At 43.7% G+C, this 13,683-nt stretch overlaps 1 protein-coding gene across 8 annotated transcripts in view; it reads right to left on the bottom strand.

Annotated features, from left to right (window-relative positions):
- Window positions 1–13,683, bottom strand: part of C19H3orf20 (chromosome 19 C3orf20 homolog) — a 78,103-nt gene that overhangs the window by 23,497 nt on the left and 40,923 nt on the right. For 6 of the 8 annotated variants that reach the window (XM_077857705.1, XM_077857704.1, XM_077857708.1 and 3 more), the window contains 3 exons: window positions 11,644–11,775; window positions 6,440–6,554; window positions 4,813–5,065 (listed from right to left, as the gene is read on the bottom strand). In XM_077857705.1, coding sequence (XP_077713831.1) covers window positions 4,813–5,065; window positions 6,440–6,554; window positions 11,644–11,775 — 500 coding nt within the window. The remainder of the gene's footprint in view (window positions 1–4,812; window positions 5,066–6,439; window positions 6,555–11,643; window positions 11,776–13,683) is intronic. The other 2 variants (XM_077857707.1, XM_077857711.1) reach the window with 1 other exon arrangement.

Below are 13,683 nucleotides of genomic sequence, written 5' to 3'. Positions count from 1 at the left end.
ACAAATAACCTACTTTAAAAATGCACATAAGATCTGAACAGACATTTTGCTGAATAATAGAAGGATATTCCATTATTCCAAGCCCATGGAAGGATATTCAACATCATTTGTTATCAGAGAAATGTAAATTAAAATGATAATGAGATATCACTACACAATCTATTAGAATGGGTAAAATATTTTTGAAAAGCTGACAATACCAACGACTGACAAAGATTTGGAGCAACTGGAACCCTCATACACTGTGGATGGCAATGCATAACAGTGCAGCTACTTGGGAAAACAGTTGGCAGTTTCTTACAAAGTAAGTATATATTTATATACAACCCCGCAATCTAGCTCTGAAGTATTTACCCAAGTGAAATGAAAGACTATGCTCACATAAAGTTGTTGAGTATTTATAGGAGTTTTATTCATAATCACCAAAACCTGAAAATAATCCAAATGTATTTTAATAGATGAATGGATAAATAAATTTCTGCCCATCCATGCCATGTAATATATGCAGAAGAGTTAACATAGAAGGCCTGAGGCTGCTATCTTTAGAAAGACAAGCTTACAAGGTTGGCATTTCACTGATGTCTAGAAACTTGGCACTTGAACCATTTCCTACACTAAGCCCAGACTCTTTGTTATAAACAATGTGATTTATGTTGAACACCTGCTTTCCCTCTAGCAGTCTGGAATTGTCTGGAATTTTGATATCTGCTAGGCAGAGAGTGCCTGTGTAACAATCACACAATAAAAACCTTGGACTCTGAGTCTTTAATGAGCACCCTTGGGCAGAAATATTGCATGTATTACTGTCTTTTTCACTGCTAGAGAAAGGAGCGTGCTTGGTACATCCCTTCACAAGAGGGAGAGAACATAAGGAAGTCTGTGTATGGATTTATCCAGATTCTACCTGCATCTCTTACCCTTGCTGATCCTGTTATGTATCTTTTCACTATAATAAACCTAATATATTAATGAAACTATATACTAAGTCCCTTGAATTCCAATAAATCTCTGAATGTGGGGATAGTGTTGGAGCCCCCTAAAATAGGATACTACTCAGCAATAAGAATAAATGAACTGGGGATCCCTGGGTGGCGCAGCGGTTTGGCGCCTGCCTTTGGCCCAGGGCGTGATCCTGGAGACCCGGGATCAAATCCCACGTCGGGCTCCCGGTGCATGGAGCCTGCTTCTCCCTCTGCCTGTGTCTCTGCCTCTCTCTATGTCTCTCTCTGTGTGACTATCATAAATAAATAAAAATTAAAAAAAAAAAAAAAAAAGAATAAATGAACTGTTGATACATGCAATAACATGGATGAATCTTGCGTGCATTATGCTAAGTGAAAGAAGCTAGACTCAAAAGGCCCTACCTAGTGTAATTCCATTTATATGACATTTTAGAAAATGGTTTAGAAATAGCTACAAAGAATAGGTCAGGGGTTGCTAGAGATTAAAGGTGAATGAAGAGTTTGACTACACAGGGGCTACACAACAGACTCTGTGGGGGGAGGGGGGTTGGTGGGAGGTGATAAAACCATTCTGCAGTTTGGCTATGGTGGTGGTTATACAACTCTATGCAGTTACCAAAACTCAGACTTTTACACCAAGTAAAGTTCACTGTAAGTAAATTTAAAATAAATTTAAATTGAGATATAATCAACTGCCTTTCTATAACCAGCAACAAATAGGATAATTAAATTAAAGGCATAAGTTATAGGGGCACCTGGGAGGCTCAGTCAGTTGAGTGTCCAGCTCTTGACTTCAGCTCAGGTCATGATCTTGGGGTCCTGGGATCAAGCCCCACACTGGGCCACACTCAGCAGGGAGTCCACTTGAGGATTTCTCTCCCTGTCCCTCTGCCCCTCCCCTGGCTCGTGCTCTCTCTCTCAAAATAAATAAATAATTAATTAAAAAATTTTAAAAACCCATAATTTATGATAAGTACAAAAACTATTAAATACTCTAAAATAAGACTAATGAAAGACACATAGGCCTCTCTGTTGAAAACTACAAACTATAGGGAGATTAGAGAAGACATACATACATAAATAAATAAAGTAAGTAAATAAATAAATAAATAAAAAGATATACCATGTTCTTGGATTGAAATACTCCGATATTACAAAGACATTAACAATTCCATTGAAATCCCAAGATATATTTTTTTAAGTTGACAAGGTGATTCTAAAATTATATGGAAATATAAAAGGTAAAGAACAGCCAAAAGCTTTAGAGCAATAAAGTTTGAGTACTTAGTGTGCTGTATATCAATACTTATCATAGAGTTATGATTAATCGGACAGTCTGGTATTGGTAAAAGGTTGGACAAATAGGAAACAAAATTGGGAGTCTGGAAAATGTGCCCTGATTTATATACATAGAACCCCTTATTTTGTGACAGAGTTTGTGCCAAAGAGCCTTGGGGAAGTTACAATCCTTTATATATGTATGGAAAAAATTAAAACTTGATTCCCATTTCACATCACCACAGAAATTTCCAGGTGGAGGGATCCCTGGGTGGCGCAGCGGTTTGGCGCCTGCCTTTGGCCCAGGGCGCGATCCTGGAGACCCGGGATCGAATCCCACGTCGGGCTCCCAGTGCATGGAGCCTGCTTCTCCCTCTACCTGTGTCTCTGCCTCTCTCTCTCTCTCTGTGACTATCATAAATAAATAAATAAATAAATAATAATAAAAAAAAAAGAAATTTCCAGGTGGAGGGCAAACAATGTAAAAGTTAAAAAAATTACTAGAAAAGTTACTTTAGTGAATACTGTCATGCATAATGTTATGTCAAGTTCTTAAATAGGATACAAAAAGCTCATTATAAAGAAAAATATTGAAAAATTGACATTAAATTCTCCAGCTTCTGTTCCTCAGTAGACATCATTACCAGAGTAAGTGTAAGATCATTCGCAACATGAAGAAAGTCTTGTACCCACAGCATACAAAGAACTCCAAAACATAAATCAAGAAGAGGGAAATAACCAGTAGATAAATGGATGAGAAAATAAAAGAAAGAAAGAAAAATGGATGAGAATGCTAAACAGGCCCTTTACAAAGAGAATATCCAAAATGGTCCATGAATGAGATATACTCATACTCAAAGGTACTCAACCTCTACAGCCACCAGGGAAATACAAATGAAAACCCGTATCATCATTATAGAATGACTATAATTAAAATGATTGGCAATTACAAGCATTAGTGAGGATGTGGAGTAACGGGAGCTCTCACTGTTGCTGGTGGGACTAGAACTTGATACCACCACTCCAGACAATGGCCAGTCCCTACTACAAGTGAGACATGTACCATCTCACACCCAGGCATATACCAACCATAAATAAGGATATATACTTTCACTAGCACAGTTGATCATTACGAAAACTGTAGACAACCCAAATATCCATGAACATTAGAATGCATAATTTTTAGTGTATTCAAATAATAGCTTATACAATGAAAATGAGCAAACTATTGCTACACACAACAACTCACAATTATAATGTTGAGCAAAAGAGGCTAGAGGCCAAGAATGCGTGAGGAATAGTTCATTTCAATAAAGTTAAAAAAACCCCACTAAACTACGAAGTTAGAACTCTTCCTTTGAGGAGGAAGCCCTTGAAAGGGGACAAGAGGGCACTTCTAAGAAGCTGGTGATGTTCTGTTTCTTGGTTTAGTTATAAGATATGTTCATTTTGTGATATGCATTGAGCTATATGCTTAGGATTTATTCATTTTTCTGTGTTTTTATACAGAAACATTAATATTATATGAAAATGCTTTAATAGGCCCCCAAATGCTTTTCTTCCAAGCATTTTAAGATTATATTAAGGTTTATATAATTAAATATTATATAAAATTAAAATAAAAAATATAAAAGATATTCTTTAAGTTAAAAAACCCATGAATCAGATGATATCAGTTCCTGTCTTAAAGTTATGGAATGGCTTCCTACAACACTAACAAGGACCTTTGATCTGGCTCTTGCCTACCTCTCTGTCCTCAATTCACAGGGTCTCCCCTCTTTATCACCATGTTCCACCCTGGTCGTCTTTCTTTCCCTCACATATACCAAACTTGTTTCTGTCACAGGTCTCTGCTTGCTCTACCCTCTGCCTACTGTTCCTTCCCGGCCCTTCTCTATAGCTGCCTGTTTCTTATCCTGGGTCCCCACTTAAATATCAGCTCCTCAGAAATGCCTTCCCTGACCGTCTATCTCATTTAGCACTCCCACCTCACTTCCTAGTCCCTCTCCACCCCTGGCGTTAGTCAACATTTTCTATAAAGGGCCAGATAGTAAATACTCTAGTTTTTGCAGGCCAGATGGTCTTGGTCATAATTACTCAACATTTCTGTGGTAGTGGGGAAAGTAGCTCTGGGCAATATGTAAATGAGTGGGAGTGGCTGTTCTAATAAAACCTTACTTATGGATCCTGACATTTAAATTTTATGACATTGCACATGCCATAAATTATTCTCCTTTTGATCTTTTTCCCTCAAGCATTTCAAAAGGTAAAAACTCTTCCTACTTAGTTCAATCATAAAAAGGCAGGCAGTGGGGCCAGATTAGATGAATGGCCCTAGTTTGCCAGCTTCTGCTTTAACCTGTGACCCTGATTTACTTTCTTCCTAGACCTGATTTACTTTCTTTGCTACCTAAAATGACTTCATTCCTTCATGTGTTTGTTGTCTATCTTCTCTCGCCCCTAAAATTTCAGCTCCAAGAGGGAGGGGCCTCGTCTGTTTTGTTCTCCACTGTGTGCCTCCATCACCATGTCTGACACATGCAGGCCAGAAGAATTGAAGGCCCAAGCCCACCTGGGTGTGACCACAGCTTTGGGTTGGATCTTGATACTCTTCTTCCGTGTGGGGCTTACAGAAACAGACTCATGTTCTTCCTTCGAAGACTCTCCAACTGAGGATTCCAGTCGGGCTGACTGAGATCGTAGTAAAAGGGCTTCTCCTGAGTATCCAGTTGGCTTGGTGCTCCGCTCAAGATAGAGACTCGATTTTACCCTGGTTCGATTGATTTCTGCCTCTTCCTTAACCGGGTATTCAATGGTGAACAGGCCTGTTAACAGAAGACACAGCTGTCACTCTCCCTCGTGGCCTTCCCTGCCCTGCTGTGGGGCTCTGCCTATCAGCAGCCCTGCAGCTCATCTTCCATGCCACTCCTCCACTCTTGCATGTTCTCTGGCCAAGCTGCCCCCCCCCTCTGGTGTCCAGCACACAGCTCCAACCCTAGTACAGTTAGTGGATCAGTAAATGTTGGCTGAATGTCAGAACAAATCAATCGCATTTCTATTTGTTCGTCAAGACTCAGCTGGGATCCCTCTTTCGCTATGAAGCCCATGTTTCATTCAGCTCTGTGTCCTCCATTGCACTCTTAGTGCACTGGGTACACAATGTCTCCATACTGTTCTCTTTCCTGAGAATGCTGTTGCCTGTATCTCCAGAGATAAGTAATTTCCACTACTTTCTTTGTTGTATTTATTCGAATTCTTGTTTTAGTTTCTCTACTAGACTTGAAAACTTCTGAGGCCTGGGATTTTCATTTCTTATTCGCTTACCAAACATTTATTGGACACTGGGAATATATAGATGACCCAAACAGGGTTCCCTGCCTCTGAGAACTCCTAACCAGGGTATGAGGGGGATGGGCAAAGAAATATTCACAATGCTCGGTAGTAAGACTTATAATTAGAGCATATTTTTTATGTGGGAACCCAGAAGAGTATGAGACTCATTCTGTTGGGGGGAATCAAGGAAGGCTTTCTGGAGGAGAGATACAGTTGAATTGAGTCTTTAGGGATGAGGAGAAACTCCTTGGAGCACAGCAACTCCCCCCCCCCCCCCCCCCCCCCCCCCCCCCGTTAACCAGCCAGGGGGTGGCATGGAATGGAAGTCACTGTTCCTTTGTCCCCAGGCTCCTCAGCGAGAGACCCTAGATGTGAGAGGGGTCCCCGAGGTCACCATGCTGGCGCTGGGGGGAGCCCTTGTGGCCTAACAGGGACAGCCTGGTGAGCTGGCTGCTTTTCTCCCTTCTATCAAGGTTGTCCACAGAGAGGAACAGGGTCTGCAAATGGATGACGGACAATATGGGAGACAGAACTGAAAGGTGAACCAGCTGTAGGAGTGGGTCAGAGAGTCACAGAACAACGACGGGAGGCCCAGGAGAAATAAAACAACCACAGGAGACGCTGAGGACACACGGGGCGGTGCTCAGAAACTGAAGGCTGTGAAGGCCACCACTACTCCCGACATGGCCCTGAGTGAGTATCTTTACTTCAGCGGCCTGGGCCTCGTCACTCCATCTACCAATGAGGAAATTGCCCTGCCTGCCCACCTCCCTGGGTGGCAAAGAGCTGTCCTCAGAGGTGCCTTGTAGGTGACCCAGGATTTAGGAAGTTATCAGATAGGCATCACCCATCTTTCTGCCCCTTACCTGCTGTCAGCAAGACAGAATTCATAAACTGTGACACTGTCTTTTGAAATCGCTTCCTCATCTCTGCCAGAGCTCGGTTCATCTTAGCTATCTTGTCGTCCATGCGGGCCAGCAGCTGGGGAGAGGCCAAGGAGGAGAGCATTGTTGCCTCCCTGCCAGGAGCCACGGGTCCAGCCCACCAACAGCTAGGCCTTGCTCTGGCTGGCGGCCGTGCTGTCCCCTCTGCCGCGACACGCCTCTCTCTTGCCCTCTGCTCAGTGAATTCCGGCACATCAGCCCAACTTGACTCAAAGTTGACTCAAAACCTCGTCGGAGGGTTTCCCTGACTCTACTGGGCAGAACTGTTCCTTGCTCTCCATGTAGCCTGAAGTCAGAGTTAACCCTTTATGAAGTAATTGGATGCATCTGAGACTATCTTGCCTACAGGACCATAAGCTCTTAGAGGGCAGGGGCCAAGTCTTGGTCTCTTTGGTGTCCAAGCACCTGTCATGCAGAAGGCGCTCAATTAATGCTTGCTGCATTATGAATAGCTAGATAGACAAAGGCCTCTTTGGGATCTCTGCTGTTAGGCCCCCTCTATATGCATCCCCCGGTGCCCCCGTGCTCCCTACAGCTGCCAGAATATCTCAGATGAGAAACTGCTCATAGCCAAGGTTACATAGATTGACTGGTCCCTGTTGGGATCAAAGGCCCAGGCCTCCTGCCTCAATTCAGAGCCATGCTGAAAGGCCATTCTGGCTCTGAGGCCCTCACAGGATGGCAAGGTTTCTGTGGGGTTCAACCTCTACCTCTGCTGGAGCAGTTCAATGGCATACAGACCTAGGCTCAGATTTTAGAGTCCATGGCAGTCAGAGCCTGACCTTTCCTCCAGGAGGCCTTTGCTGATTTCCTCAGCTGGGAGCAATGCTCCCCATGCTAAATCCAAGCTTTGGCCCGTGCCTGTCCTTTCCACCCTGGGCCTGACCATGTTTTACCTCCTTTGCCCATAAACTTGGTTGGCCCCAAGAAGGCAGGATCTTTGCTTTCTACATCTCCCACTTAACACAGAGAAGTTGTGGAAACAATTTTCTGTGGAATTGAAGCCTCAGGTAGAGAGAATGGGATGGACAGTGGACAGATTTTTGGAAGAATGATGGTCAGTCTATGTGTCCTACTTTACCCCGTAGGCAGGACTTCCATAAAGGATGCCTCAGTTAATAGCAAAGCCTCAACTATCCTTCTGGGTTTAGGCCACAGCTGCTGCTTCTAGGCTAATTTTATTTATTTATTTGTAATTTATACTCAGCCTGCTTCCAAAAAGGATTTGAAGTGGCACTGTGGGCTAATAAAGCTTTTAAATTGAGGTGTTGCCTCACTTTCAAAGTACTGCCTTGATAGAAATATTTAGTGAGGAGCCTGGCCACAGGGCTGTAAAAGCTAGGACTGCCGTTCTGCATGACGCTCTGATAGGTGGCTCCTTCCAAGGTGATGGGAGTCTGGGGAAGCCATTTAACAAGCCTGTCACTGACAGGAACTTAGCAGGAGGAGGCCACCCTACTTCCCACCCTCAGCTTTTCTAGACTGCCATGGATTTTGCTGATGAATGATAACCAGCCCCAAACACACAGACATAGGAAAAAGTTGAACAGATTGTGTGGAAGCTGGGCAGGCCCTTACATATCCCTCTACAGATGGGGACACTGAGGACTAGAAGGGAAGGGGCTGGCCCAAGGCTCTATGTCTTCTTCCTAGCCTTGACCGGCCTGCACAATTAGCAAGTCTTCTCAGGGGCCCCTTGCAGCTCTGACAGTCCAAGAATCAGAGAGGAGACAATTTTCTGAGTCTCAAGATTTCATGTACAAATATTTCAAGATGCTTAACCTGGCAGCTAAAACCAACATTTGGAAATTGTGTTTCCTACAATAAAACCCATATTTCCTCATTTGCTGTTGTTTATCTAGTCTGAAATCTGTGTTCTCAAACAGAAGGGTTGATGACCTTGATGCTTCTGTGGCAAGTCAGTCTTCTGGGTCAACATCAATAACTACTGACTAGAACCCAGCACTGTTTCCAGAAGCTGTTTTAATATACTGATCTGCTTAGCCCTTTGCTAAGTGTCCCCGAGACAGCTATGCTTTTTGAGTTATGATGTCCTTTTAAATAACTTTCCAGCTTTCTACCACACTGGCAAACTGCCTCTGTGAGCTTCCCTGATGAAGACACCATCTTCAAGAACCACACGGTTCAGTATAAAGAAAATGCAAGCTACACATGTGGTTGTAAACATTTCTATAGCCACATTTTAAAAAAGCTCTTAAAGGTGAAATTAATTCTGGTAACAGATTTATCTAACCCAACATATATTTTTTTTCATTTTAATTTATTTATGATAGGCACACAGTGAGAGAGAGAGAGGCAGAGACAGAGAGAGAGAGAGGCAGAGAGAGTGAGAGAGTGAGAGAGAGAGAGAGAGAGGCAGAGGGAGAAGCAGGCTCCATGCACCGGGAGCCCGACGTGGGATTCGATCCCGGGTCTCCAGGATCGTGCCCTGGGCCAAAGGCAGGCGCTAAACCGCTGCGCCATCCAGGGATCCCCCAACATATATTTTTAAATGATTATTTTAACATGCAATCAAACCATTCATGAGAAATTTTACATTTTCTCTTCATGCTAAGTTTTTGAAACGCAATGCATATTTTCTCTTGTGGCCGATCTCCATTTGGACTTGTCACATTGCAAGTTCTCAGTAGCTGTTTGTGAAGTGTGACTACCATATTGGGCAGCACAGCTCTGGACTTCTCCTTATTCCAAGATTGCATTCAGGTAAGATAAAATAAGACTTGAATTACTGAGGGGCTTTCCTCAGCCCAAAGGGCATGTTTGATGCATGGACATAGAGTGACCTCTTTTGGCTGTTCATGGGGGGTCTTTAATTGCTTACATCCTGGTTCTTAGCTGTGAACCAGACTCCAGTGTTTACCAGATAAGAGGCTGTCAGGAAAACTAAGCATTACTACAATTTTATGGGAAAGAACAATTCTCTAATATCTCTTGCCTTTGGTAGGAAAAATAAGCTCACATTTTTTTTACACAGTCTAAAAAGGTTTTTAAGAAATATAGGTATATGACTTCATACATCCTGTGTACTTAGTCACATAACAGCAATTTTCAGAGTAATAGCATGGAATCAAATGGGCAGGGTGGACTCATCAGTAAGCATGATCATCATCTTAGCCCACATGGAGCCAAACCCAGGGTTCTTTTGCTCTTTGAAATAATCAGTGCAGCTTGAAGTCACAAGTATCTGAGTTTCCTGGATGCTCCAATGCTCCTTTAACGAACATTCTCTCCTGGTCCCCCAGGGGCTCCCATGGTGCCTCTCTCCCCTACACACTGCATCAGTCCAGCTGGATTACAATTGATGTTGATGCTGTTTCCCCTTCCATTAGATGGAAGGTATTTTAGAACTAGAGGGAATGAGATTTCTTCCATTTCTACATCCCCAGAAGCCAACTTGGCACACTGTAAGTGTTAACAAATGTTTATTGAATTACTTAATGAATTAATGAAGTTGAAATGCTGCTGAAATAAAAAGGTGGTGGGAAAACAGATGGAATGCTCTCTTCCAAGAGAAACACAGGTGTTCTCTATCTTGTTCATAGAGCATGGGTCCCTAACAAATGCCTGCCTCCGTGTCCCCGATGTAAAGTGAGAACTTTGGGCTGGCTGCTCCTAATGGGTTCTATCAGCTCTGTGAGTCTATGAGCCTGTGGCATGTTGGTGGCAAGTGCCCCTGCAGTACCAGAGCCTTGCTCAGCCCCAGATAGGAACACAGGGAGGGGGAACCGCCCTCTGGATGATCATATAATTAGCATCCAAACCAGGACACTTTTGAGAGTGAAAGAGGATGCTATTAATAATTCCTCTAGGCTGATAGGTATAAGCTGGGACTGGGCCCATGGAAACTGGGAGGTAGAGTCCCAGGAAGTTCCAAGGAGCCTTCCCCAATGAACCAATCCCAGCAAAGCACCCGATCTGCAATGCAAGTAGCCTGTTACATCAATGAACCCTTGGTTACCTCACTCTCATGGTGTATGTCAAGTGTTCTCCACTAGACTATAAATATAAATATATAAATATAAATATAAATATAAATATAATCCCTCAGGGATTGGGGATGTGTGCCCCTCATCCTCCCCACCTCTCTCCATGATGTTGACTCGGGACCAGGGACACAGGAGGACCCATAAAGACCCAGAAAATAGAAGAACTGGGCTTCTAGTCTCCACTGTTTTCTTACCCACCCAACAAATATTTAGTAAGCACTTAACAGTCCCATGCTGTTGCCCTGGGGAAATGTCAATAGGCCTCACAGGGAATTCTCAGTCTGGTAGAGAAGATAGGTTTATAAGTAAAGGACTGCTAGAATAAAGATGAGTCGTAGCTGGGAAAGCCAAGCAAAGGGATAGGCAGACTCTCCTTGGGATGGGAAAGGGGGTAGTGGAGAGGGTCATCAACACACGTTGGTAGTTATTCTTTCTAGTAACACCTCTCACTCTTCTGGTAACAGCACCATGATGTTCCTGCCTCATCCTTCAACAGGGCAGTGTACCTGGGGCTGATCATGCCCTTTGGCTCTCAGGATGAACATGATACTCAAGCCTGGGCTGTGAGAGCAACATGTGCTCCTGGCCATGGGGTCCAATTCAGGGAGAGGTGGCAATGTTGGGGTTGGCACTTTTCCTTGATAGCTAAGGAAAAAGAAGTCCTCTTTCTCCTAGGAAGAGCAAAGCTGGTAGAATATTGAGCCCAGAGATGCTTATGACCATCTTGTCACCATAAAGAGAGAAACTCTCTGAGAATGAAGGCAATAAAGAGGAAAGAAGAGCCAAGAAATGGGAATATCTGATGGAATCATTTGAGGGCCTGGATCCAGCCATGCCTAAAGCTGCCTACTGATAGACTTCTCAGTTTACTGAGCCAATACAGTTTCTCTTCATGCTTAAGCTAATCTGTTTCGGATACTATCACAACTGAAAGACTCCTAACAGACGGATGTTTCACAGAGAAGGTGATTAGGAGTTCATTAGTCAGAGAAAGAGGGAGGGCCCTGCATGGGACAGGGGGTGGAGGGGTAGGAGGAGCACACACACTGAAATATAGAATGGCAACCCACACTGAGACGCCTGGGGTCAGGCCTGGGGACCTGGTCTGCTTTGGCTTACCCGTTTATCATGTGCTACCCCATGGGGACAGTTGTTGGCTGATACAGAGAGTGTTATTGTTTCATTTAGGGAAGTAAAGGTGACTGTGATGGAGTCCTGGGCCAGCACCATCAGCTTCATTTGCTCATTCACCTGCAGATGAAGAAACAGTGCTTAGGGGATCTCTGCTTCTATTATCTACCCTCCCCCTACTACCATCACCACAAAGCACAAAACTTGGCTTGCAGTTGAGAAAGCTGTAAGGTCCTTCCAGGTCTTATGTTGGAATTTAGCTTTCATAGAAAAGAAAGGATTCCAGTCTCTCTTTGGGGGACTGGCAGAAAAAGTAACAGATGCCTTCCTATTCCTGCCCCTTCCCTTTCCAGCGGAAGCTTAGAACCAATGTGAAAGAGACACAGGAGTCTGGAGGTGAATCAGCTTTGGTTCCAGTAGAGCTGGATGGAGATGTAGCTTGGCTCATAAGTCTACACTATGAATCAGATATGTCCACCCAGGCAACAGGCCTGACCATGAGCCTTGCTCTAGAGCATGCAGAGATGCCTTGGGGAGCTGACAACATGGCAGGAGATACCAGAATGCACCCTTCCGTGCGTGGGTGGGCAGATGACAAAAGGAACCCAGCAGGGGCTGAGCCTCATATGCTCAGTACCCTCCCCACAATCACGAAATATGTCACTACTCTTCTCCTAAGGAGGAGCCAAAGGAGCTTAAAAAAAAAAATCACTTCCAAAGGGGGTGGGATTGCAGATAGGAACAGGGAGGATGCGCTGCCTTTACAGCAACTCACTCCTGAGAATTCTGTGTTCTAGAAGTAAGTTCCAGTTCAGCCTCTATTAAGCAAGCCAGCTTCTCTGAAGCTCAAATTCCTCAGTAGTAAATAGTTCAAAGTCTAGTATCAGGTTCAAATGAGATAAAGATTATGGAAGTGGTTTCACAAGCCACAAAGGTCCATAACACACATGAGCAGATATAGTCAGGGTGTGGAAGCACAATCCTGTGAGGTCCCTGAATGGTTCACATGTGCAGAGAGTTATGTATGCATAGTAGCCCTACACAAGGGCCTAGGAGTCTGCAGCCCTACTTGCTGTGTGGTGATGCTTTCTTCCACCTTTCATGTCTCTGACCTATGTGTATCTCAGGACTCCTCTGAACTAAGGAAATACTCATTTCACTCCTTCCATTTGCTTCTGCTATTCCACTTATTGGTCCCAAGGTCTGAATTCAATTCTTTCTCATACTCTTCAGTCTGGATGCTAGTGGTTTCCAACACCCAGAAAATATTTGATCCATGGCTTTTTACCAAGTCTTTTGACATCTTCATACTTGTTGATCACTTTCACTTAAGAAAAAACCCTACCCTCCCTCTCCTGTTCTTCTCCTAGTTGGTATAGTATAGAGCTGTGGTTGAGAGCTCAAGTGCTACAGTTGGGCAAGGTTCAAATCCCAGTGTTGCTATTTACCAGTGGAGCAATTTTAGGGAAGTTGGTTAGCTTCTCTGAGCCTGGGGACAGTAACAGAAGTTTTTTTCCTATGACACTGAGCAGATCTCACGGGGTAAAATATGCACAGGCTTAGCACAGTACAACTGTTTTTTATTATCCCTGTTCATCCCCTGGGTGGTTTCTCTTCCTCTTCCCAGTGCCCCAAATGTGGGTGCTCTTCAAGCTCATTCACTACTCATCTTCTTGAGAATTCATGAGCCAGCCCATCACATATATGCATCATCCCTAATCTCTCACCCTAAGAGAGGATTATGTCACAAAAGCCACCGAGCCCAATCAACACATCTAAAACATACTGATCTCTGACCCTCTCAGAAACTTGTTTTCCACTCAGATATATATTCCATTATGGAGTCATCTATACTTCCCTCTCCTCATTTATTCCCTACAGCTGATGCTTGAATGCCACTGAATTCTTCTCCTGAAATGGCTCCTTTAAAAAATATTGCTGCACCCCTTCATCAGGTCAGATCTGGCTAGTAACCCCCATAACTAGTCTTTGTACTAGCCCATCCACTGATCTTTCCCTTTCTAGTCA

The sequence above is a fragment of the Canis aureus genome, chromosome 19 (assembly GCF_053574225.1).
Source record: "Canis aureus isolate CA01 chromosome 19, VMU_Caureus_v.1.0, whole genome shotgun sequence".
NCBI classification, from domain to species: domain Eukaryota; kingdom Metazoa; phylum Chordata; class Mammalia; order Carnivora; family Canidae; genus Canis; species Canis aureus.
This window is presented reverse-complemented; position numbering and strand designations above follow the sequence as displayed.